The sequence below is a fragment of the Micrasema longulum genome, unplaced genomic scaffold, assembly GCF_059751315.1.
Source record: "Micrasema longulum isolate JH-2025_06_02 unplaced genomic scaffold, ASM5975131v1 h1tg000577l, whole genome shotgun sequence".
Classification (NCBI taxonomy): Eukaryota; Metazoa; Arthropoda; class Insecta; order Trichoptera; family Brachycentridae; genus Micrasema; species Micrasema longulum.
Genome location: NW_028277773.1, coordinates 289713 through 315487, shown reverse-complemented (window position 1 = coordinate 315487; position 25775 = coordinate 289713). Strand labels below are relative to the sequence as shown.

Sequence of the window (25775 nt, the reverse complement as noted above, 5' to 3'; positions counted from 1 at the left end):
TTATCTTTAATGTCAGCATTTTGCAGTTTTTCAACTTTGACTCTAGAAGGAGCCTGGACTTTGTTTGTTTGGGACCGCCATCCCTTAAACAGAATCACCCTTGAGACAACTAAAAAAATGGTCTGATTCCATCTCGGCCCCTCTGTACACACGTGTGTCGACAGTTACAGGCTTCAATTAGTATAAAATTAGTATAAGATTAGTATAAAACGGCGTTATAAAATGCTGTGTTATTAATGTTTAATAATATCTTTGTATAACTCATTTTTATTAGTCTCTTATTTCCGATTGTAGCCCAAAGAAACCATGTGAGTTTATGAAAACCCGGGATTTAACTGTAATGATTTTAAAAATATGTTTCGTAAAGTAAAATAATTATAACTGAGAATGTTATTACCTTAGACAATAAATTAAATAACACCTATCAGCATTATCACTTCAATATCATTTTTTGTATTCGTGCATTAAATCGCAAAAATCATATTTAAATGGGTCATTTTTATTTGTTCACTTTTTTCCTCTTGCTAAAAGTTAAATAAGAGATCCCGTGTTGGAGCATTGAAAATAATGTAATCCAATAAAAAACGAGCAGTTGAAATCCCACGAATACCTCAATGGAGGCTTAATAGGCAATTCTGCATCAGTGGCAAGGGTTCGTGTCGCCATTTTGCGGGCGGCAAGTGCTGCTTTGGGCGTATGTGGCTCACGTAATGGCGCCCCTGAGAGTTCTATGATTCGTTCTTCCATTCCTTTGCTCTTTTGCGCGGGAACTCAAATGAGTGTCTACAATTTTTATTTTACTGTCTGCTCTTTTCATTCGTATATTGTGGACTTGTTATTTGCGATTCATTGAGTTCTTATTAATAAACACACCTTTTCACAGCGACCTTTAAAGTATAGATTTATTTCAACAACAAGCAAAAACCATAATTAATGTTTGTTGTACTTTGGAAAAATCGTATTTTTGAATGTCAATACACGAACCAGCTTCAATAGAGCTATTTCACTTAATTAAAATCGACGAATATATTTAATGAATATGCTTGTTTCTTAGCTCAATATTTGCCCAGTACCTACCAAACGTATGTGTTGTGCTTATAATATTATGTTTTTTGACTATTAATTATGTTTATATGTAAGTGTACATTTATGTGTTTTATATGTTCAAGTATAAAAATGCTATTTAGATAACAATTACATATTATTAAAACTAGGAAAATAAAATAACAAGCGTTAATGAATGTCCCAACACGGGTTATGCCCAGTGAGGGATTTATTTAGAAAAAAAAGTATTGTATTAAAAATATATACATATATTAATAGAAAACTTAAGAAATTCTTAACTTCTGTTAAACATCTGTCAAAAAAACAAGGAATTCCACATGAAAAAAGTTTATTTGTTACTTTTTTTGTCGTAAAAAAGTGTTTTAATACATACTTACTGAAGTCTATTAAAGTCTGTAATTTATGAATTTGGACAGAGTTGTAAAAATTGTGAGAAAAATAGTATGCCAACGGAAAAGCTAAATGAGAGAAGGGGGATGTAAATAGATGGCCAAATAAATAAGGGAAACTACATCAAGTTTGGCAAACGCAGCAGACTTTGGCTCGAGCCAGAGCTTTATCGGTTGCTTATGCAAGCAAAATACGTGTACAATTCTTTATTCCGTGGTGAACTGAAGTTAGTATTCGTATAATATGTATAGTTAGTAGGTTTAATTTGTCTGTTAAGAATTTTTAAACTACTACTGCTACGAATACCATCAAACCATTTATTCGTAGGGGTAGGTAGTAAGGATGGACCGACACACGTCTATTCTGACGTACATTCCAAGCTTCTTTCGAATTAATACATCTTACCATACATGGCCCTCTATTGTGTCTGCTTTTGACATGATTAGACTTGAGATTTTGATTCATCTGAACATTCCATGTCCTTTTTGATCGTCCACGTTCTACGTTATCATTCGTTCTCGCCATATATATCTGCTTCACCATTCTTTCGTCATCCATTTGTTCTACATGACCAAACCATCTCAACGACCTTTTCCCAATAGTATTAATTATACTTGTCTCTGTCTAAATTATCAAATTTCAACCGGGTTCACTCTGCTTTCATCTTTCCTCTGCCAGATCTATAGATCACTTCCATGTATAAGTGTTTTGAATGAAATTTTGTTGTGCAATGCAAGTCTAGCTTCGATTGCTTATTTTTTTAGCAATTAATGTGCTTAGCGCGTCGTTCATCTCATTGCCCGCAGTCACTTTACATTCAACATCTTTTTTTACTCTACCATTTTTCAAAACATGCTTTCTAATTTTGAAACTAATCTATCAATACCTAAGTCGTTTGATGATCCAGCTCATATTTTTATATTGAATTTTCTATCAAATTATTTCTAACTTGAATTTTGATTGTAAATATTGTCTTAGTCTTCGGATTCCAAGCACCCTTGCGCTCTGTAGATATGGCGTGTGTTGTGATCCAGCTCATATCTAAAGTATTATTTTTCCGAAAAATGCTGTTTTATATACCAAGTGGGGGTTAGAATTTTCTCTATCCATGCACTCTGTAGCTGCAAGATGTGTTATCATCAAGATTGTAAAATTAATAGCTCAATTCGAGAGCCATTTATGTAAATGCAAGAATATTTTCATGATTTATTAAAGCATTGAAATGAATCGCATGAAAGATGAGCACGAATCGTTGTTACAACTAAATATAATCTTTGCCTGAAGCAATTAAAACTACAGCGTTTTGCCGGAATATCCTTTCTTGAATTATATTGCAAAGATGCCTACATTTAAAACGAGACTGGCTCCAGCGCAGCTCTTCATCTTACTATTGATCCTGTGCTCAATCTTCACTAATGCTCTCAAAGTGTTTCTGTAATAAAATTTTACACATAAACTCAACATTTTTATTTATTTGTCGTCGTTTTACAATGCTCTTATGTTCTGATCGTAATAATTTACCTTGTAACTTAATATTTGTAGTACTAACTTTGTGATTTTCCATGTTCATCACTAAAATAAACTTGATCTAAAATCACTCAAATAAATTAATCCGACTCGTTAATGCGGTGTGTAAAATATTTTTTCTTTTTATCAATACTAAATATTTTTAATATTTCATGTTATGAAACCGCTCGGCATATTAAACTTATTTTAGTAACTAATTTTAACTAAGCAATTAGTAATTCGTTATTTTTACGCCATAACCAGTTAAAACAGAGCTTTTATTCCTAACAAATATTTTTATTATTAAAATGACGCTACTTTTCTTGTTATTTATATTGAAACGTTTAATAATTTTCAATATAAATAAAAATGTACAAGGCAAAAAAGAGAGAGGAGAAGATTGTAGGAAGTTCCATTGTTTTTTTTATATTATGTAATTGTCACTATATGCCGTCTTTAGTTTTTTTTTTTGTAAGTATTACTTTTTCCCCTGCTGTATCCATCATAACTATACATATACGTATATGAAATCTGTAATTGACCTTATTAAGTTGTTCTCTTATACTCTGTACTTTCTCAAATACAGTGTGATTTCAATTATACAATAAAACTGGTTAAAACTCCGTTTAATGAAGCAATCCATGAAGCATTTTCCCTTCCGCAACATTTGGAAACCATTGAGAGGATCAGCATAAATTCATCCCTATACAAACACCGTCAGTCTTAAATAAGTTATACATCACGACAATATGGTTTGTTATGAACAAACCCTTTGGAAATGTATTGCCATAGTATTATTTTCTCCTCTCGTTTTTGAGGCCCGCCGCGCCGCTTTCCGCTGCCCATAAGAGGTCGTTAGCTTTTGTATTAACGATGTTGATTACAGCAAGTGTTTCACATTCTGCTTGATTGGGTAATTTTCGTGAAATTAACTCCCCGAGGCAATGCGCATATTTGCATAATACTAATTAAGCCCCCGGGAGATCAGCGAAAGCCAAGGAAAGGTATTTTTTGCCCAAGTATCTTCTATCCTCCATGCTCCGCGATAATCTGAGATGTCGGGTGTTTAAATGACCGCTAACCACGATGTATGAATGCAATCCTTTATCTCAAATTGCAGGTATCCCTGTGTATCATGGAGGTGTCTATTTCATATCATTTTCACAATTTATGCACCTTTAAACAACTCACTCGTGTACATGATTATTTATCAATAAGTCCTTTACCGGAGATCAATAAAATTGCATTGAATCGATTTTTTTGTATCAACATTGCAATATATCCGCGGTACATAAAGTACTAGCTTAGTCTTGTTTATATAAATCTCATAGCCAATAATTATTTTTAATTGAATGGCGGGTTATGAAACGGTAATAAATCATTAAAAATATCTTGTTAATGGCTTCATTTAAAGACTCGAATTAAAAATGCATTGGAAATAAAAATTGTAATCGTGTTAAAGGTAAATTAAGACATTTTCAGTTTGGTAACACTAAATAAAACGTTATCATTTTTTTAGCTGCGCAGTCAAGCAGGTTTCCTCACGCTATAATAAAGAACTAAATTAACAAAAAATATTTTAATTTGTATATGTATTTATTATAACGCTCGCGTACTGGGTGGAGGACACGTGGAAATAAAAATAACGTATTTAGATAGGAATGAAATATTAGGAAAGAAAATATTTCGGATATCTTTTTGAATACACAATAAAACTTACTTTATTTTCAATAAAAACTTTCAATTTTCATTTCGTCTAATAAAAAATGCCGAGGAAAGTTTTCGGGGAGTATTTTCAGAGCATTATGAAAGGTTTCTTTATAAGTTACGCGTACTTAAGGCCGATATAAGAATCTAAAATGTTTCCGTTTCAATGCAAAGATCAAATCTTAATGTTCCATTTCGTTCTAGAATTGTTATATGTTTGCGAGTCGCCTCTTGTGATTCATTTTATCTCAATGAAATATGCCAGACATTAACTGGGGGGGGGAGCATTAGGTATATATTCATATTACGCTTTATATCACAGATTTACAAATATGTTATTTGCACGATCTGACAAATACTGGTCATGTTGTTATTTTGTTCATGACACATATTTAAAGTCTCGTTTCCTGCGATCAACAGCTAGTCGGTTCGATACAGTCGATTGATGAATGTTTTTCTCTATTTTTTCTCAGGAGCCAACGGCCTCAGGCGACGAGGCAGGCAGACCTACACCCGCTACCAGACCCTGGAACTGGAGAAGGAGTTCCACACCAACCACTACCTGACGCGCAGGCGCAGGATAGAGATGGCCCACGCGCTGTGCCTCACGGAGAGGCAGATCAAGATATGGTTCCAAAACCGGAGGATGAAGCTGAAGAAGGAGATCCAGGCCATCAAGGAGCTGAACGAGCAGGAGAAGCAGGCGCAAGCGCAGAAGGCGGCAGCAGCGGCCGCGGCCGTTGCAGCCCAGGCCGTTCAAGACCATTAAACGGCCATCGCTAAGACAATCGGTGTTCAACTCAACAATCGCAGTTTTTCCATTCTCAGAGTGTTCGTGTTTAGGAAAAGACCACAGAGGTTCTAGTGGATTCGCACGAGGCCATTTGTTTTAGTTACGTTTTTTGTTATCATCTTTGTTAGTTCATCGAACGAAATATTATTTTCTGTTTTAGTACATTTTATTGTTTCGTCGACTTATGTTTCGAATAAATTAATCGTACGCAATAACGAGTGAGCATTTTATTTTTTCGTTGTAGTTACTTTTAGTTATCTTTATTGTTTTTTATTTAAATTATAAATATATTTACTAACGAGTGCAATGAGGAGAGAGCGAGACTCGGCCTCCCAATAATGACTTCCGAAGATGTTTAGTTTAATTATTGTCATACGCATTTCATAAAGTGAATATAATCCGAGAATGTATAGTTTTGTACAAAATAACACTTACCAAAGAGACTTGGTCTCGTAACCTAAAAACGTAACTTTAAGTTAGTAGGTTATCGTTGTAAAATATTGAGCATCAAACAGTTTTCACTTCCATAGTTCTATGATTCCATTCTACAAATCGAATTGTCCCGTGCATCTTGTGATGGCTCACACGCCATGTTTGAAGGTGTTCGTGTTTCGGTTTGACTGTCCCTGCATTCGAGAGAATCGGATAGTTGGATGAAATCAGTTCCCCGGAGAGAGTTAAGCCACCAGTTTGGATCAACTGAAGGATTACAACTGCGAGATTTGATCCTGACGCTCTGCCGGCCACACTTTCTTGAAAAGGTAAGAGAACTGTTCACCCCACACTTTATTTGAAAAACGTTTTCTTGTAGATGTTCGACTGATTCTGTATTTCTTGGAGTCTTTATTCAAAAACATACACATGTTAGTACAACATTAATACCTTATAAAAAGAAAAACATATTGGCCATCGGATGCATGTTAACTTAATTTAGATTCAAATAAAATAGTTCAGACTCAATATTGATCACATATAAAATAATGAGCATTTGTCAAATTTGTTTTTGATGCTTTGAAAAGAATAAAAAATAGGATTAAGAAGAAATAAAAAAACTCAACAAAACCTGAAAAAATGGTTTAAAATATTTTTTAAGTAGGAAAAAAAATGCAAATTATTTTAAAAATTAACATATTATGGGTAAATATTTTTGAAACTTTAGAAGAGAAACAATTCGAAATGCTTAAAGATGCAACCAAAACAAGTTTTTTAAAAAATATATAACAAAATAATCAAAATTTTAAACGCATATACAAAAAAATTAAAGCACCTATTAAAATTAAGATCAAAATACGCAAATAAAATAAGAAAAAAAGAAAAAAAAGGGTTAAAATGAAAACAAAATCTTGATTGGAAATTTAATATAAATAATAAATCAATGTAGAAACAGTCTCTCTTCTAGCCTCTTTCGTAATAAAAACGTTATTTCATATTTATTATGACCTCTTTTAAGTCAAGTGGCAGCATATTAAATATTTTAGGAACAAGATAATCCAACGTACGCTGACCATATTTATTTTTGAATTTTGGTACAACTAAACCATCAACAGATGTAAATTTTGTAAGATAACTGTGTGTTCTAATTTATTTTTATTCATTGAGCTGAGCATCTGTTGGAAAATAATTTTGCTCCATGGAATACCCTTAACTGGTAAAACATTTAATTCTTTATACATGAATGGAGTATTATACCTCTGATTATATACATCAAATTAAATACGGTGTTTGTATGTCGTTTTTACACAGATAGATTCTATGTTTGTTTTGTTTTCATTCACACATATCAAAACAAAAAAAAACGAAAAAGAAAACCTCAAAGTAATTCCAAAAATCGTAATCGATATTCAACATGCTTTGAAAGTTCTAAACAATTCAATTATCTCTCTTTCTCCATTATTTATTCTATCCATAAGCTTTTTCAATTAACTTTTGTGTTAATTTTATCCATTTGTATCAATTAAGACATATTTTACACCAAAAGAAAGCATTGCATGTGAAGAGGACAGCAGGCCGTAGGAAGAAACCGGTCGGTAATTATAAATGTATACACACCCAAAGTAACTACATTCGCTCCAAAGATGATCAGTTTTCAACAGTCAGTGAATGCTGCTTTCCGAAGCTCTTAATTTGCTTCAAAACCTTCGGGCGGCAAAGCCTTTGTCGTGTCAAACCTCCATGCCTACCTGCTATTTCAGTATGTTTCTCAAACCGTTTGCAATTTAATATACGTTAGAGAATATTAAAGAAAAATGCTTAATCGGCGGGTGGAACCAGATGATATAATCTCGATTCGTCTGGTGATTAAACTAAATTGCTTCGTACTTGTCTGCGTCTATTATGTAGAAAAAGCAAACCTCAGATTTAATATCGATAATAATTGGTATCTCAATTATTTCGTAGGGTAGCCGAGTATTTATTGACTTTGCGAAACCGCGGTATCTACGTACCTAATAATCCGGGTAGTAACTTTATCTTTATAATTTTTAACTTTATCGCAAAACAATAAATAGTTTGAAAATGTATTATTCAACTTTCGTCCTTCGAATTTTTTATCAACATTTTCCATTCAAGACACGATAAAAACGTCTTAACCCATAAGTATAGGAAAATGTAACGAATGATTAAATTCATGCAAAAATAGTGAATTTTCATGGAAAATAGTTTTAGGTGCGCTTTAGAGATTTGTTTTAAACCAACATTAGTTAGCATAAAACATTTTTAACAATTGTTTTGATTGATAGCACGAAAACGCAATTATCCTGTGAAGACTATTAATTGAATGCTGGTAAATAATTTACCTTTTTTGATCATCAAACATTGTAAAAATGTTTACTCAAACTAAATTTACGACGTAGGTAAAAGATAATGCTCCTAAATATAATCGATAAGAAGCGTAAAATTCTTCCGAATAATTAAATAAGGTTATTGAATTTAAAAAAATTAAACAGGTGCTAAATCTTGTAAAATCACAAAAAAAAAAACAGTTGATGTAATAATATGAACGAAATTGGTTAGGCGCAAAACAATACTTGAAATTTTATTAGAATTAGTATAATTTTTAGGCATATAACTATTTTACGTGTTTAATCCTTTAATTGTAAGCTTTGTTATAGATATGCCACATTACCAAACATCATAATAACTAAATTATAATCTTACAAAAAACTACTGATCATGTACTAAAATAAATATGAAATTAGCAATACGGCATCGATAGCATATTGAAGACCACGCTTAATCATACATACCTACTCGTCGCCAGGTAGGTATATAAGCAAACACACATATTTCTTACTATGTACGGTCTCGCCGCACGGCGTACCTCAGTCTGGTAGATAGATATGTTATATGCTATGTGAACCGGAATATATTCGGTAGATATATACTATACATCATGTAGAAGAAACCGGTTCCCCAAAATGAGTTTGGTTCAGTCGCTGTAGTCAGGGTCTTTACTATGCAGCAATTCAACCGAACGAAGGTGTTTACGATCGTTTATATTATCTTTCATGCTCGGTGCTAACAATAATTGATCGGGTTTCGTTTTCGATTACCAGAACAAAACTCTTCTATTCACTTCAGTTTTAACGACAATTTGCTAGCAATTTAGCGAAGTCTAAAGCGATTAAATTGGAATTTGGAAGAAATTTGCACAGTTTTAGTAGATTTAGATCAAACTTGTTTATAAACGTGCGAGAATTGGAAACCAAAGTGATTTTTATTACACAATAACCAATTTACAGGTTAAATGTGGGATATTTATTTAAAATGCTGGTAGTTACTGCATTCAATATACCAGAGATTAATGCGTAATAACTTGCGTAGATTTGCTCCGTCACTGTTATCAATATGCGTGTGAAATACATTAACATCTAAACAATATAAACAATTACAACTGGCTTGTATTAAACTCGACATGGTTATCGGCACTACTTACAACAAGCAACAAAATGTTATTTATTTATCTACATGGACATATTCTAGGTTATTATGTAGAATCTTGTAATTTTTTACAAAAAATTAAAACAAAAATTTACTGAAAAATTACAATATACTATGAAGAGAGGAGAGGGGGTGGGAAGGAAAGAAGAAGAAGGGAACAACTCAAACATTTAGGTTGTGACATTTCAATCTTGATTTAAATGTAAATAAAGAAGTGGCGTCTCTAACATTAGTGGGTAGGTTATTCTACAATCGAGCAGCTACAACTGTTAAAGAGGAGGCAAGAAAATTGGAGCGGTAAAAGGGTATTAAAAGGGTTCTCTCGTTACTAGAACGAATAGATAGTCTATGTAGCGGTTGGAAGAGCTCTCTCAGATAAACACGCGAAGTGAAACTATTCAAAATATTGTGAAGAATAGATAGAATGTGAATGTTTTTTCTATGTCTGAGCCAGTGTATTTGGGAACAATATTCGGCTGTGTCGTCAAATTTTCGAAGATTAAAGATATAACGTATACAAACAATCTGCAATCGTTCCAACTTATCGAGCAGTTCAGAGTTAAAATCTGGGTAACATCCATCTGCATAATCAAGGGTTATTGAACTGTGGCATTTAGCCAAAGAAGAACGTGTCACTAATATTGAAAAAATGCGTTAAGTATGCAGTTCCAATCTATAAAGTCTGCGGAAGGTTAGGTGAAAAGATAGAAATTAGGAAAAATATTTATTTTAATGATAACAAGAAACACACCGTTTACAGATTTAAAGGTTATTCTTAGGAAACACCTAAAATTGTATGTTTAATAAACGAACCAGTAAGAAACTTTAAATGGCTCCTCTGCACACTCAGCTAATAGTGACATATACTTTTTTACGTTTTTTACCTAAATGCCACAGGAATGTATCTTCTACCGACTACGACACGGTACATAGTTTTCTCTGAAGATGTCCTGTAACGGTAGCCAAACGTCGAAATGAATCCTAACCACCAAAATAGACCATGCAGGTATTCACGAAAAGTTAATTATAAATCAACGAATAACCACGATAATTTTTAAAAATAAATATCTGAAATTTCGATACCTACTTACACATTCTCAAAACGCACTTTAAAGGCATTCGTTAAAGCAGCTTATGTTTAGCTTTGCGAATAGTTTTGTAAGTTGATTTTAAGTTGGATACAAGCGAACTCTTCGACACGATGTGCTGTGCGTTTGTATTTGTTGTTCGCTCCATACAAATAAGTTTCGAACGAAAACTCCTGCGCCATCGCATTTAGGCCTTCAGTTCCTTCGAGGCAATCTCAACCAGGCAGGAACTTTGTTTAGTGAAAACACGGGATGATGGGATAGTCAGCATCCACGTTTAATGACTTTTAACGTTCATTAAAATGCCTGGATTAAATTAATTGGCACACCCGCGCAATGGGGTGGATCTCGCAATCAAATTGAGATACTTAAACCAATGGTGATTCTTGTACTTTTTAAGCAAATATTATCATAACTTTATTGCAACAGAGAGAAAAAATATTTTTGAGAAGAGAATATGGAAGTCTAGGCATTTACAGCGTTTGATTAGCCACACTATGTAACATTCACCATTTTGTCTATCCACATTTCCTCAAATCTTCCATCTGTTGACTTTAATAAAATAAGAGAATCGAGATAGTCAAAATTATAATATATGCAGACACTTTAATCATTACTTTTTATATATAAGACCACACGTAGATAGAATTTCTTATATACTAAAATATTTAATGGCTTTTTCTACCTTATCATTGATTTATGTCTTAACTCAAACACGTTTTATATGTATATCTACAAAATTATAAATAAGTATCTGTTTAATTCTTGCATGTACAGTGCTTATACATAAATATCTACACACAGTATCAACAAATAAATATACATAGATACGCGTAAATAAGAAAATAACAAATTTCAGTTAAACATTAATAGTATTAAAGTGCCGTTAACAAAATTTTATTTATTGCTACACATAGAAAACAGTATTCGACAAGGGAATACATATATATGTTTAGGATTTTACAGGGGTTGTGACCTGTCGCTGATTTAATTGGCCACTTTTCACACTATCTAGCATTCACCATTCTGCCTGTTTTACTTTTATTTATTTATTTATTTTCTTTTATTTAGGAAACATACTGTACAGTTACAAAGTTTAATATTTTACACACTTAGACTTAACTCTAATGGATCAGTGAAGTTTCCATATTATAAAGCAATTATATGTAAGGTTAATTATGAAAGTATAAAAAAGAGAAGGAAAAAGAAAAAACATAAATGAAAGTTGTTTAAAAATTAAAATTTAAGTAAAAAAAAGATATTTTAAAGTTTGTTGTTTGTAGTGAGTATTTACAAATGGAAATAATATTAAAAATGAAGAAAATTTGTAAGAGTAATTAAAAATTAAGAATATAAATAAAGAATGAAAAACATGCTCAGATGTAAAAATAAAATAAAATAGGAAAAACATAAATATACACATACATATTTTAAGGGATTCAAAGAAACGATGAGAAGAATATTCAAGTGAAATATAAGACAGTAAATATTCTTTTATTTTAAAACTTGAAGTAAGGCAAACATAAACACATTCCTATGTGTTCTCTAATAATTATATTTTTTATATAAGCAAATTATTTATAAACTATTAAGCACATGTATAAACCATATGTGTTCAGTTTGATATTTTTTTTCTTCATAAGAGTATTTTTCCGCATAATATTTTTTTACTGCGTTATACAAAATTGAAATTTGTGACTTTGCTTTTTTCAGAATTGGGAGTTTGTTTTTTTCCAGATCTCTCGTATTATGATCATGTTTTAAATAACAAACTAATTTTTTTCCTAAATGACAAACGGAAATTATGTCAAAATCATAATTTCTGACTCAAGTTATGTTTAAAACATAATTTCATGAACCTAGACTGGACCGGTTTCAGAAATCGAAACTAAAAACCATACTATCAGCGAATTCCCTGTGCTTTCTTGAGTAGTTAATAAAATCCCTATGTAGTGCAGGAAGTGAGAAATAGTAAATGGCATTGTAATGTTGTATGCAAGTTATAAGTTTTGCTTATAGTTGTGTATGCGAATTCGTGAGTGTCTGTGAGCGAAATTTATAGTCGCGCGGGTGATTGCATCAGATATGAATGGTTAATCGTTAATCATGCACGGCTTATTAAGACGTTAAATCCTGACTTCGAGGATTATACAGGACTGTCGAAAAGTACAAAACTATAAATAAATACCAACAAAGTGCAAACTATGAAACATTTTCCTGTGTACATACAGGGCTTTGTGGAAGTGCAGAGCGATGGAACGTTTATTTAAAACTATCAAAAAATATAAAAAGAAAAGAATTTTAACAATGTTTTGAGTGTCTAAACGTTTGTAGACAGGCTTGGATTTCATCCCTAGGGAGGTGCCAGTTGATGTCGCCCGTCAATTAATAAATGCGTTTGTAGTGTCTAGAGTCGATTATTGTAATGGTATCTACGCAGGTCTACCAATGAATAAAATGACTCGCCTACAGTCTGTTTTGAATGCCACAGCGAGACTTATTTTCGGAATCTCTAAGTTCAGTCATATCACTCCACTACTTCGGGAATTAACGGCTACGTTTTCCACAGAGGGTGAAATAAAAACTCTGTTGGGTTATGCATAAGTCACTGAACAACTCTGCTCTATAATATCTAAGAGAACTTGTCATTCCAGATAAACTAGCTGACAGACGTCTTACGCTTAGATGAGCTACATCTTCAAGAGGAAAAGTTATTGTACCTCTACGCTAACAGCGCACTGAATTCGGCGAACGCGCATTTGCGGTCGCAGGCCCTACGGGATGGAATGCTCTCCCAGCAGAGGTGCGAAACTGTGAGAGTGAAGTGATGTTTCGGAAAAACTTAAACCCACTTTATCTCCAAATAATTTAAATAAATCCTTAGCATGTGATGACAAAGTATATTACTTTTCTTAAATTACAAATGAAAAATGTTTTTTTCTTTTCTTTATATAATCACTTTGTAAAGCGCACTTGACGTATTATATTGGGAAAATGGCGTCATATAAGTTTTCTATTATAATAATAATAATAATAAGTAAATAATTTGTTTGCAACAGAGAAGAAAAACATTTTTGAGAAGGAAATATGGAAGTGTCGGCATTTACAGGGTTTAAGTGGCCACTTTACACACTGTCGCAATTCGCCACTCGCCCTACGTTTAAACATCCACATTTTCTCAAATCTTGTTGACTTTTTACATATTTTTTTTAATTTAACGTTTTTACGGTGGTTTAAAAAATATATAATTAATTTGTAAAATTCTGGGTGCGTAAAACAGGTCATGAGATGTCGGTCTAGAATAATTTTTGGTAACGCACAAACTGATCTCTTTCAGTATAATATTTGGATTATATTTACCTATTTACTTCCAGAAATCAACTTATAAAAATGTTTCCCAAGAAAAGTTTGACGGCGAGATTCGAGGGTGTTGTGTTTACATAATATCACACTGATAGATGAGTAACAATTTATTTATTTGAGAAAAAGACAACAATTTATACTTTTTTTTGCACCACAACAGGCCAGGAGGCCCAATTACAGTGGTGAAGTACACAGTACACACATATAGTACAACAAATGAACATATAATTTTAATTAAAAATACGGATGGGTAATGGATCAACTATTTTTATATCGATTACATAATAATTTAGTTTTATTTACTGGAATAAATTTATGATTCAAAAAATCTATATCGGAAGATATATTTAAATAATGTTTCATCGTATGTGGGTTATGAGCACGCAAATTCAGAAGCGAACAGACATTTAAATTATGTCGGTAAATAAATCTGCGATAAAACATTATATATAGTTTTGGCTATAAAAGCGAACTCTCGTGGGAACAGGGGATGAGGGGATGAGGGGAAGATCGGAGTAAACTCGTAAAGCCAATAGAAAATGAGATTTTATTGGTCAGTTTTACTGCGTGTCCCTTTATGGCAGTAAAAGTCAAGTAAGCGATGTCAATACTTCAGATCTTTGTGCCCAACTTACATGTTTTACTCGGATTGGGGAGTGTCGGTGTATCACCCTTACACTTACCAGTATCTAAATTTACGATCATTTGATTGAGTGTAAATTTCGATTCATATAGATATATTGCTTCTTTAAAATGAGGTGTTGACCCTTTATTGTCGTGTCTGTCCATAAATAAAAAAACAAAAATAATTGACTAATTTTTAAATTGGCTCAAGGGTACTTTACAATTTCGTACTCATATTTATATTAAAAATTACTTTCTGACGAAGCTATAACTATAAATTCAATTAAATAATTTTTAGTTTATTATATAAGTACCGTAGAACTTCATTTGTCCGAACTCCAGTGATCCAGATTGCTAAATATCCGGATCGGATCGTTATCAGGAAAAACATATATATTTTTCAAAGGAATAACCCGCTAAGCCTCTATTTTAGAGAAAGAATATGGATGGAAAATATGAAATATACACCACAATACCAAGACCAATTGAAAACAAAAGTTGTTTGATTTTTTTCTAGTAACTGACGGCAATCGAATCTGCCGTTCAATTGTGAAACTGTATGCCTAGGTATAATGGTAGAATAAGGATGTTAATACCATTCTTACTCCACCACTATAATAAGGACGGCATTTCCATCCTTATTCTACCACTATGCCTAGGCGTAACTTTATACTAGGTTTATAACTAAAGCCCTTCAAGAAAAGGTAGGAGCAGTTGTCGGATAAATGGTAGGAAACATTCTACTAAGAAGGAAGACGAAGGTTTTAGTTTTGGAGAGAGGAAAAAAGTTATCGCGCGCCGTATATCTTACTTTCCATTATAAGTTATTTGAGAGTTGCGAAATTTATTTTCGAACTTATTTGAATATTTATTCGGTGGGAGAATTGAGAGATTTATATCCCAAGTTACCGACAATCTCGGAATGCAGGAATATAATGTAAATTCCGGGAGTTACGGCTCCAACTTAAAGTCTTTTATGAATTTTTTCGCGGAAAATTTACAAAATTGGCCTGAGTTTTAGCCACACCTTCCCCTAACTGCCAATCCGTATGAGTTTTAGATCTTTTCTTACTAAAATATTCGCCGGCTCGATATAATGAACATTTTGATTTATAAAGAAAGGCTTAGTGAAAACTTTAGCGAAAAAATCTTACATTTTAAATTCACTCTTTTTTCAGGCAACAAATCAACACAGTAAGTAGATGGGTAAAATTCTAACAGAATATTTGCTACCTAAGTTAAATTTATAATGCAATCTTTCTACTATGTTTCTTAAGATAATATATTCAAATTATTACAGGGCTAAGGTTCTTATATAGCTGTAAGTAATAACTAAATGATGCGCTCACTTTATAAACACACATTGTGTGAGACATTTAAATCAGTTTATTAAATTTCTTGAAGTTCATTTGATTAATGGACTAATAACCAGCTTCATCGCTCTCGCGACATCGTCAGACCGGTTATTGGTCAATCAAACTAAATGGATTAAACAGCCAACCTATAATTATTTATTAACAATCTAAAGAACGCTTTGTGTGTTTTTTAGCTTTTAATAGGAGCTAAATCCAACGTGTGTGTTTAAATAAGTACACTTAGGTACTTAAAATAAAATACATAAAGTTATTTATGCGTGATTTTTCTATTATTTTTCTATTTTCGATGCTATAAATAAATCTCATTGGAAATTTGAACTCTGATTTTTTTTCATTTACAGCTTTAACTCATACTTTTCATATTTATAATAATTACTTTGTGGAACATATTACAATGAAGTAACTTTGTTTTTTGTATGTACCATATTATTTTTTATAATTTAATGTGCATATTTTATATTACGAGCGTTTGTTTTTAACCCCGGAGAAGGCATAGTATTTTGCCGAAACTAGTTGGCTATTAAATTATAAAAAAATAATCAATATTAATAAAAATAAAAGTTACTTTATTGTAATAAATATATTGAATATCTTTATGATAAAAGGTATTGGAGCACTTGATATATTCAGTTACATACATCTATCGTTTTTCATTAATTACTTTATCTCTCGATACTTATCTATAGATATGTATAAATGAATACATGTATGTTTATCCTTTATAGACTCAATAACTACTGGACCAATTTAAATGATTTTTTTTGCAAATTAATCTTATATACTTGAATTGGGTTTGTAAATAATAATATCTTCAATAAAAAAAATGTTTTTCAATTCAACCATAAACAAGTACCAAGGTACCTACTTATCAATGAAAAGTATTTTTCCTTTTATCCGAACAGTTTTTGCACACTTTCACGACACAATAAGGCATTTTTCTTTTCATTGATTTTGGTTTCAAATTAAATATCAAGCTCACGCCAAAACACGGCTGGCGATTAAAAAATGACTGAATTTGCGTTAGACATGGGTTGAGTGATATAATTTCAGAGGGCTCAGGGTAAATCGCGCTTTGTATTTTCTTCATTAACACGTATTTTCTTCCTAGATTATGGCACTAGAGCAGTGATTTTTGCACAATTTTGGTTTGAACACAACGAGAACTCTTAGCCAATCACATGAGGAGGTAAAACGAAAAACAAACCCATAAGATAATCTTAATAATAAAAATACATAAATAGCTCAAAAGAGTTAAAAATTAATAACGTGTGTCCTTATTTACGAAAAAAACGTTTGTTTAACCAGCTAATAGCAGGCAAGCCAACGTTCAGGCAGGAAAACGTCTGTCGGGTCCGTTAGTAGACAACAAATTAAACGTATTTATGCAGAAAGCAGCCAGCCATGGATAAGTGAAACTGAGATAACAGCACTTTTTTAAAAAGAGCGAATAATCAAATCTATACCATAGTTGGAATGTTTTTGACTTTAACAAATGATAAACAATGAAACACATCAGTTTTTTTAAAACAACAAACAATAATCTAAATATGTATTTGACCAGTTTTAATGATTTTTTAAGTAACGTAAGATTTTCCTAGTGCTGTGGGTGTTTTCTGCAAATTGAGAAATACCGTTTTTGTGATCGACACCATTTTCAGAAAATACAGTTTTTTGTATGGAAGTGGTCTGGCTGTTTTTAGCAGAACATATAATTGACCTTACTGCACCCGACAACATAAATATCTAATTTTTTCAAAATCGTAGACTGGCTGCTTTCGGCATACCTACGTTCAATTGATCTTTTCCATTCCATGTTTTGGATTCAACAAAATGAACGGGTTTGGTTTGTGTCAAGAAATTGCCACATGGTAATGAACCCGTCATTTAGTCAAAACGGATAAAAAAATCCTTTGATAAATAATTTTATGTCCATTAATTTTCTATTTGTAGCAATTAAAATTTGTCACGACGCCAGCTGTAAATTTACCTTGACTTATACCGCGTGGGTGAAAACTAGATGCGGCTTAAAAAGTTTCCATGTAAAAGTGGTAGGTTACCTATCTACCCAAAAACCTTTTTCCCTTTTAACAATGTCTGTCCTATTTATCGGGACACTGATTAATGGCGGAGGACTCATCTATTATCTGCCCCTTTCTCCTCGCCCATCCTCGTCGCCTTAAAACCACCCATTCCATTCTCCCAGTGCGAGTAAAGGAGATAGTAAATTCAGTCTTTTCTCTGTAAATGCCTTTCTTTGGTTGGTAAGATAAGGTATTAAGACAGGTAGGCTGTTACGTAGTAGGTGTAAATGGCTCTAAAATAAAATTACTAATTAGGTTAAATTATTTTACCTTTTAGGATTCAGGTAACCTAACTTCAACTTATCTATGTTTATTTTAATTATTTAATATCATTCAAAAAATATTGAAGTATCTTATTCATATCTACTTATAAAATGTACTTATGATTATGTTTATATTAACTCGTGCTTGGAGAGAGATATACTCACACTGTTATATATAGTTGGATAATTTATATAGCGCCATTTTTGTGAAAATCACCTCAAGGGCGCTGTACAATAAATTAGTATCCCTGCACGTCTTGCAGCTACAGAGCGCATGGACGATTGGGATTCTAGTTCCTCCTACAATCAGTTACGGATAATAATTGTATGAAAAAAATCATAACACATAAAAGCTACCGAAAATAGAGAGCAAAATTTAAAAAAAAAACATAAAGTTTGAGTTGAGTTTGAATTTGAGTTTCAACGTTGGGTTTCTACTATTTTCATTTGTTTTTAATATACATTTTTTTATTCATTTTTATATTCGTATATTGTTTATGACCTCTTTATATGAATAAATAAATATTTTTTTAAATGTTACTGAAGTTAAGATAATAGAATATAAATCAAAATATTAGTAAAAAAGCAATAAAAAGGGAAAAATTACTAAATAATCAATTATATTTTAGAAGCACTGCACGTAAGTTACAATATATTATACTAATAAAGAAATTAGTAAATAAATTATTTTATTTTCACTAAATATTTGAATCGTAATATATATTAATTGTAAGTAAATATATATATAAATTAGTACAATATATTTTAGTTATTAGTTCAAGTAAAGTAGTATTGCAATATACATCAAAATATTAATAAATAAATCATTTTATTTTAACTAAATATTTTGATCGCAATAATTATTAACTTATCAAAAATATTATGTAGAATGTGTGTAAGTTATAAATAAAATACGTGTAGGTATTATTCAGGAATATAAAAAAAAAATACTATCATAAATTTGTGTAGTTGTGCGTAGTTGTTTTTTTTTTAAACTTATTTTGCACCTTCTATATTAGTAGTAAGTTTTTTGTGCTTGATATTTGTTAAGTTCTAAAAAATAATGTACCTGCTAGATGCTTAATCCCAAAAAAGCGTAGTTATTCCCTATTTCGGTCTAGTAACCTGTAATAAGTTAATTACAAGGTTCATTAATTTTAGTATTCTCCTATTTAAAATAATAATCTAGAATTTCGTTTTATCGGAAGACTTTTAAAAGAAATTTAATCCACCATTTTGCCCGTGTATTTGGAAATAAATTGAGGGTTGATTATTCACGCAGTGCAGATTAGAAGTTTTTAATTGGCTTCATCCCCTGTCGTGTCGCGGCATAAATTTGTCGATAGTAACACCCCCCAAGTTTAAAGTACAATCCACCCTTACTTGGCATTTAAAAAAGCGGAATCGCCTAATCTTATTTGAGATACTTTAGTAATAACGATATTATAAGTATTTTAATATTTCATTATTAATAAATTTACAAGAACCTAATTCGATAAACCGGTAGTCAGATGGCAAAAGGAACCATTTGTATTTTTCGGTTTTGTAGTTTCCAATGATTGTTAATTTATAATTGAAATGTAAAACTAAAATACTTTAATTTGAGGATTAAAGTCTTGAAATTGAGTCTTATTTTAGCTTTCCTGAACATTGCAATAAAATAAAGATGTTCCCTTATGCCGTCTGACTACCGATACAATAATTGGGTTTTGTTGTATTTTTTTAAAGAAATGATAAATAAAGGAAAATTATCTTCAATTGTCTAGAAAGTAAAATTGGAAATCTGTAAGAAAATGAGCAGAAATATTTTTGTAATTAAAAATGTCTTTAATTACATATATTACAATTTACAAATACACTTTCAATTTTTGTACAAACATTTACATTTTTGTTTGAAAAAATAGATTTTACTTTATAGGTTATTGAAGATAACTGCCATTAAATAAATAAAACAACTTTGTTTTTAAGCACTATTTTTTTTTCCACTGACCGGTTTCAAAGTAAACAAGTTTCTTATTCAAAGTTTACGTAAACCTTAAAAGACTGTGGTAAATAATTCCTTCGCGCGCGGTAATGTAACATCGTGTTACCACAAGCTGGAATATCCTAAAGTTCAGAAATTTGAAAAAATATGACATAGAGACATACTGTTCAATGATTCCTTTTCCATCATTTATAAAAATAAAAACAGTCTTTTTGCCTTGTTATAGCAAAAAATAAATCATAAATACGCCGTGTTCTTATATGCGTGCATCCCACATCACTGTCAATAACTGACTGAATCTGTTAACAGCGTCTCTGTCTACCTTGTGATGAGTTTTATCTTCGTGCTCCCTCTTATACAGATGTATTGCCGTGTTGGCGTCACATTCATTCTTCGCATAGCAACGATACATATTTTTGTGTTTAAATTCAACATAGTTATACAAATTCTGCTTCCCAAATTCAGTGTGAAAATGTCAATTTGAAGATTTAAAAAAAATTGCTTTGAAAAAATAAGAGAGATATTTCAAGTCTCGTATTGTATGTAAACTAGTGTGACATCACAGCCATAAAAGAGTTCACACATGCTCACAAAAATAGCGCTTTACAATTTAACCAAAACCACAATTATTTTCATCAACATTTGCTTAGAAAATACCAAGGTCCTGATCAACACCAGAGCCGATTTGGGAAAATAGCAAACTAGACAACAGTTCTAACTTAAAATATTCTCTCTCAAAAAGTTCGCACAGTACAAAAGATCCAATTTAAGTTAAGAATTATGTCCCTGTTTTATAAAGGGTAGTTTTCCACCGCCCCCTTTAATCGCGGGCGTGAAGGCTTTACTAAGGGCTGGGGTCGTAGGCGTTTGATTGTCTAATTTACCTCTATAATTACATTTTTTATTGATGCCAAATCACTAAGCTTACTTACTTTTTTACTAAAATATCAGCTATGGTTTGAACATCTCTGTTTGTCTATTGACAAATAAATATTAAAAATTTAACGTATACCTACATAACTTACTAAGATACTCATAAATTCCTGAGTATCTAAACAACGTGTATGTAAACAATGTTTTTAGTATGTCCAAATGTTTACAGATAGGTTGGGTTTCTTTCATAGGTAGTTAAAAATATAAATTTGTTGTAAGAAAGAGAGAAAACATTTTTTATTTGTAGTCATTTTCAGGAATTATTGGCTGGTTTCAGTGGCCACTTAACACACTGTCACATTCACCATTATGCCTATGATTAAACATCCACACTTCCTTAACGATTCCATCCGTTAATTTTTTAAAGTAAAAGAGCTGATACCTTAATTTATGTAGGTGAGGTTCATGTGGTTGAATTACAATAGTAGAACATAAATAATGAAACCGCGAACTAAGCTCGTTTTATTGTCCAAACTTTGGTCGCTCACTATAAGTTTCGTTTCAGCTAAAAATCTTGTTTCGGTCTGTCAATAGATAACAGATGCACCCGGAATCCATTTTCAATTGCTAATTTCTCCACGATTTAAATTCCAATAATAATCTAAAAATATGAGCAATCTAGTTGTTTTCTTTCTAGTTTGAATATCTATTTGATTTAGTGGGTGGGTAGTATTAACGAAAATCTTGCAAGAATCAAAAAAGAAATATCCTACTGGAATCGTCCGTTATTTTCCAGTTGTATATTTTCTTCCCGTTTATTAGACCGTATTTCTTAATAGATATAACGTCCCAATTAACCGATTAGAACTCGATTTTATTTTCCACATATTCCTTTCTTGTTTAAGTGTTCGGTACTTGCCCAAGTTAAGCTTAAAATACAACGAGCCTTCTCGGGTACAAAAAAGCCCCTAAATTTATTATTTAGTCGTTCTTACCCTTATACATAATTACCACCCAGTAAAAGGGTGACTAAAAACATTCCTTTTCTCTCTTTTTGCTCCCTTAATTTGTAATTATTGCACTCGTTCTAATTTACTTCCAGAGCCTTTCTTTGGAGAGAAGAATTTTGTTACAATGAGAAAATAAAGTGTCACAGTAGCTTTGTTTTAAATGACTTGAAATAATTTCGTTATTTTTCTTTGTGAGGAATATCTTTTTTAGGTTTTCAGCGATTTTCATTTTCGATCATGGGGTAATAAATTTGACATGCAGAGCACTCTAGCGGCGAGTAGCGTAAGTAGTGCATCTATATAATATTTTATAGTTATTGCTATCGCCACACCCATAAATCGTCGAGGGCGGGGCATTGAACTACCGCAGATTGTTTCAATTCAAGGCAACGTCATAAAACATAATTTCCACGTGCGAATAATGAAGCTCAATAATCATCACTAAATCAAGCGAAAACACTATCCTCTCGCCGGCTATTTAATATAAAATTTTACAGAGCCATAAAGCATAAATGATTCATTCCCGCGTTTATTTTATGGCGGTTTATATCTCCACTATGCTTTCAATCACCGTGGCGCGTGCCGGTTTGTGTCTCGGCTAATAAGGCAGCAGGTTTGGTTATCGGCCGCTAGATGGCATTGTAAGCCCTGGCGCCAGTTGCTAACTGCGGTTTTATTGGGAACTAAAAATAAAGACCGAGTTAAGGTGGTTTTATGTTTACGAGACCATTTTCAGTTCGTATATTGTAGCGTAGTACTCAGTAGCTTATAACCAGTCCGCACTTGGATAGAGAAATGGCAAGTAAGATGACAAACTTTACAGAATTAGATCTCGGAGCTTTTGGGATTCGTTTGGTAAGAATATATTGTGTTATAATTTTTTAAAATGTATTATGAAAGGTAAGTACGTTTATATTATTTTCGTCAAGGCATAACATTTTAAATAAATTATTTTTGCTTGAAAAATATTTTTTTAAAACACAATGTTTTTATTGGGACCTGTCTGCAATTTCCTGCCTTGGAAACTATTATAAATGTTATCGCGGGGGTAGAAAAAAAAAATGTTTGGTATTTTTATAATACACGCATGTGGTCACACTGGTGATTAAACGTCAAATAATGTATAAACAAACTGTTAAAAAAACGGAAAAAACACTTAAACGGTTTGGTCGTTTCGAACTAATTGAAATAAAATTCATCATGTTTTATCTCATGTGTTTGTATTTATTTGATGTTTAATCATCAACGTGGCCATATATGAAGCAAAGTGTAAACGCGTGCAAAAAATAAAAATCCTTAAATTAGAGATGATTTAGAAAAGCACCTCTGTTACTGCAATTTATCCAAAATCGTAATTATCGTCATCATCAAACCCTTATACCAGATAGGTCTGATGGTGCGTAGGGCACTGCATTGATACATTAACCACGGTGTATTTTTATTTATTTAGGAAAAACAACAGTTGTTTTATATAATTTAAAAAATAGTACATACACCATGCATCCACTTACAGTTTTTTACAAATATAATAAGAGAACACGTTACCCAGTGAGGAGAAAAAATAATAAAATATATAAGACAAGAAAAAAAAGAGCACGTAAGAAGGTTAAGCGTTGGGGAAATAGAGTGGAGGAGCGGAGGAGAGGGACTTTCATAATTTAGTTGACCGGAAGTGTAAGACTGATCATCTTACCTCCATGTAACAAAAATGATCAAGATACGCTGCGATTGGTGTACCAATATGCATCATTAGATGCGGAAAGGGAACGATGATGATGATGATGAACATGAACATAAACTTATTACACACTGAATTTTTTTATTTTTTTACAGTGTTTCAAAAAGTTTTTTCTCGTATCTTCAACATGCAAATTATTGCAAATGAAGTTACTCAAAAGTATATGTTGAAAAATATCACGGGTACAAAGCCGCAATGAACAGAAAATTCTTCAGCCTGTAGCCGTCCACTCTTGAAAGTAGGCCTCCTCCATCCTTCTCACGCCAAACGGTCTTGGGCTATTTGCATCCACGCTGTTCTCGAATGCTACACAATATCGTCCCTCCAGCGGAGCTGAGGTCGTCTGGGTTCCTGGTAGTCCGGAGACGTTTTGTTTATCTTATAGTCTGAGCTGCGAACAACGTGACCAGTCCAGCGCCATTTCAACGTTGCAACTCTTTCAATAATGTCAAGTACTCCTGTTTATGCTCTTATGATTTAATTTATTACATTATATCTATGAAAATGCTGGAAATATATTATCTTTATTATTATGGATAACTTACATAGCTCCATTTCCGCAATATAATACCTCAAGGGCGCTTTACAAAGTGATTATGTAAAGATATAAATTTAATTTTTACTTTTTAATTAAAGAAAAATAATGTACTTTGTCACCGCATGGTAAGGATTTTTTCAAATGATTTAGATAACATGTAGGTTTTAAGTTTCTTCCGAAACATCACTTCACTCTCACAGTTTCGGGCCTTTGCTGGGAGAGCATTCCATGCCGTAGGGCCTGCGACCGCAAATGCGCGTTTGTCGAATTTAGTGCGCTGTTTGCGTAGAGGTACAATAACTTTTCCTTTCGACGTAGATGTAGCTGACCTAAGCGTATGACGTCTGTCAACTAGTTCATCTGGAATGCAGAGTTCCCTTAGATATTCTGGAGCAGAGTTGGCAGTTACTTATACTTATGCCAACAGAGTTTGTATTGCACTCTATGTGGAAAACGTTGCCAGTGTAATTCACGAAGGAGTGAGATGACTGAACTTAGAGATTCCAAAAATAAGTCTCGCTGCGGCATTCAATACACACTGTAAGCGAGTCATTTTATTCATTGGTAGACCATTACAATAATCGACTCTAGACACTACAAACGCATTTATTAATTGACGGGCGGCAAATTTTTGCGTATGCATTTAATCTGTATCAGCTGGTTAAAGCATTAGCTAATTTGAGCGTCAAGAGAAAGGTCAGAATTAACATACCGGGAATTGATCCGAGATCTTCATGCATATTGCATAGTGGCTAAATGTCCGAATGTTTACACTACGAGGAAGAAAATTTAAGTATAGGTAATGGAAGATTGGCCTGATTTGATACAAAACTTTTTCAGCATTTCAGCCCGAGACCCAAAGTTTTCGTGTAGGTAATTTGATAATACATACGTACAATATTGCTGTGTGATATTTTCCCGCCTGAAATCTAACGCATCAGTCATAATAACATATTGAGGTTATGAAATACCTGAGTTTGTGCGGTGATTTACCTGCCTGTTATATTTTTTCACATTTCATGCGAGTGGCGTGACCACGCACCGTAAAGGAATCCAAATTACGTTAGTTTGTAACAAATTTTGGAGGCCAATTGCTCCAAATAATGAGAAAATTCGCTGGAAGTTCAGAGTTTACCCACTGAATTTTTAAAAATTCCATAGCGGTAAATTTGGTCGAAGTGGAGTCTAGAAATAAAATAACATAAGCAGATTAACGGACTTAAACTACGGAATTAACTTTGCGGACGACAATAAAATTCTTTAAATAATTCAAAATATAAATGACTGTTTGCTGCTTCAGTCAGATATTGATTCTTTTAATATGTGATGCAAAGCCAGCTACCTAGAGTTAAATATTAAAAAATGTAAAATAATTTATTTTTATAGAATGAAAAAACCTCTCTCATTTTATTACAAAATAGAAAATAACAATTTGGA

The 25775-nt window shown here is 32.3% G+C and overlaps 1 protein-coding gene across 1 annotated transcript in view; it reads left to right on the top strand.

The window, feature by feature from the left end:
- Nucleotides 1-5113: 5113 nt before the first annotated feature.
- The window catches only part of LOC148280468 (homeobox protein abdominal-A homolog), a 68258-nt gene continuing 47596 nt past the window's right edge, over nt 5114-25775 (top strand). Inside the window, exon 1 of the mRNA XM_088228322.1 lies at nt 5114-6222. Coding sequence (XP_088084448.1) covers nt 5114-5437 — 324 coding nt within the window. The 3' untranslated portion in view covers nt 5438-6222. The remainder of the gene's footprint in view (nt 6223-25775) is intronic.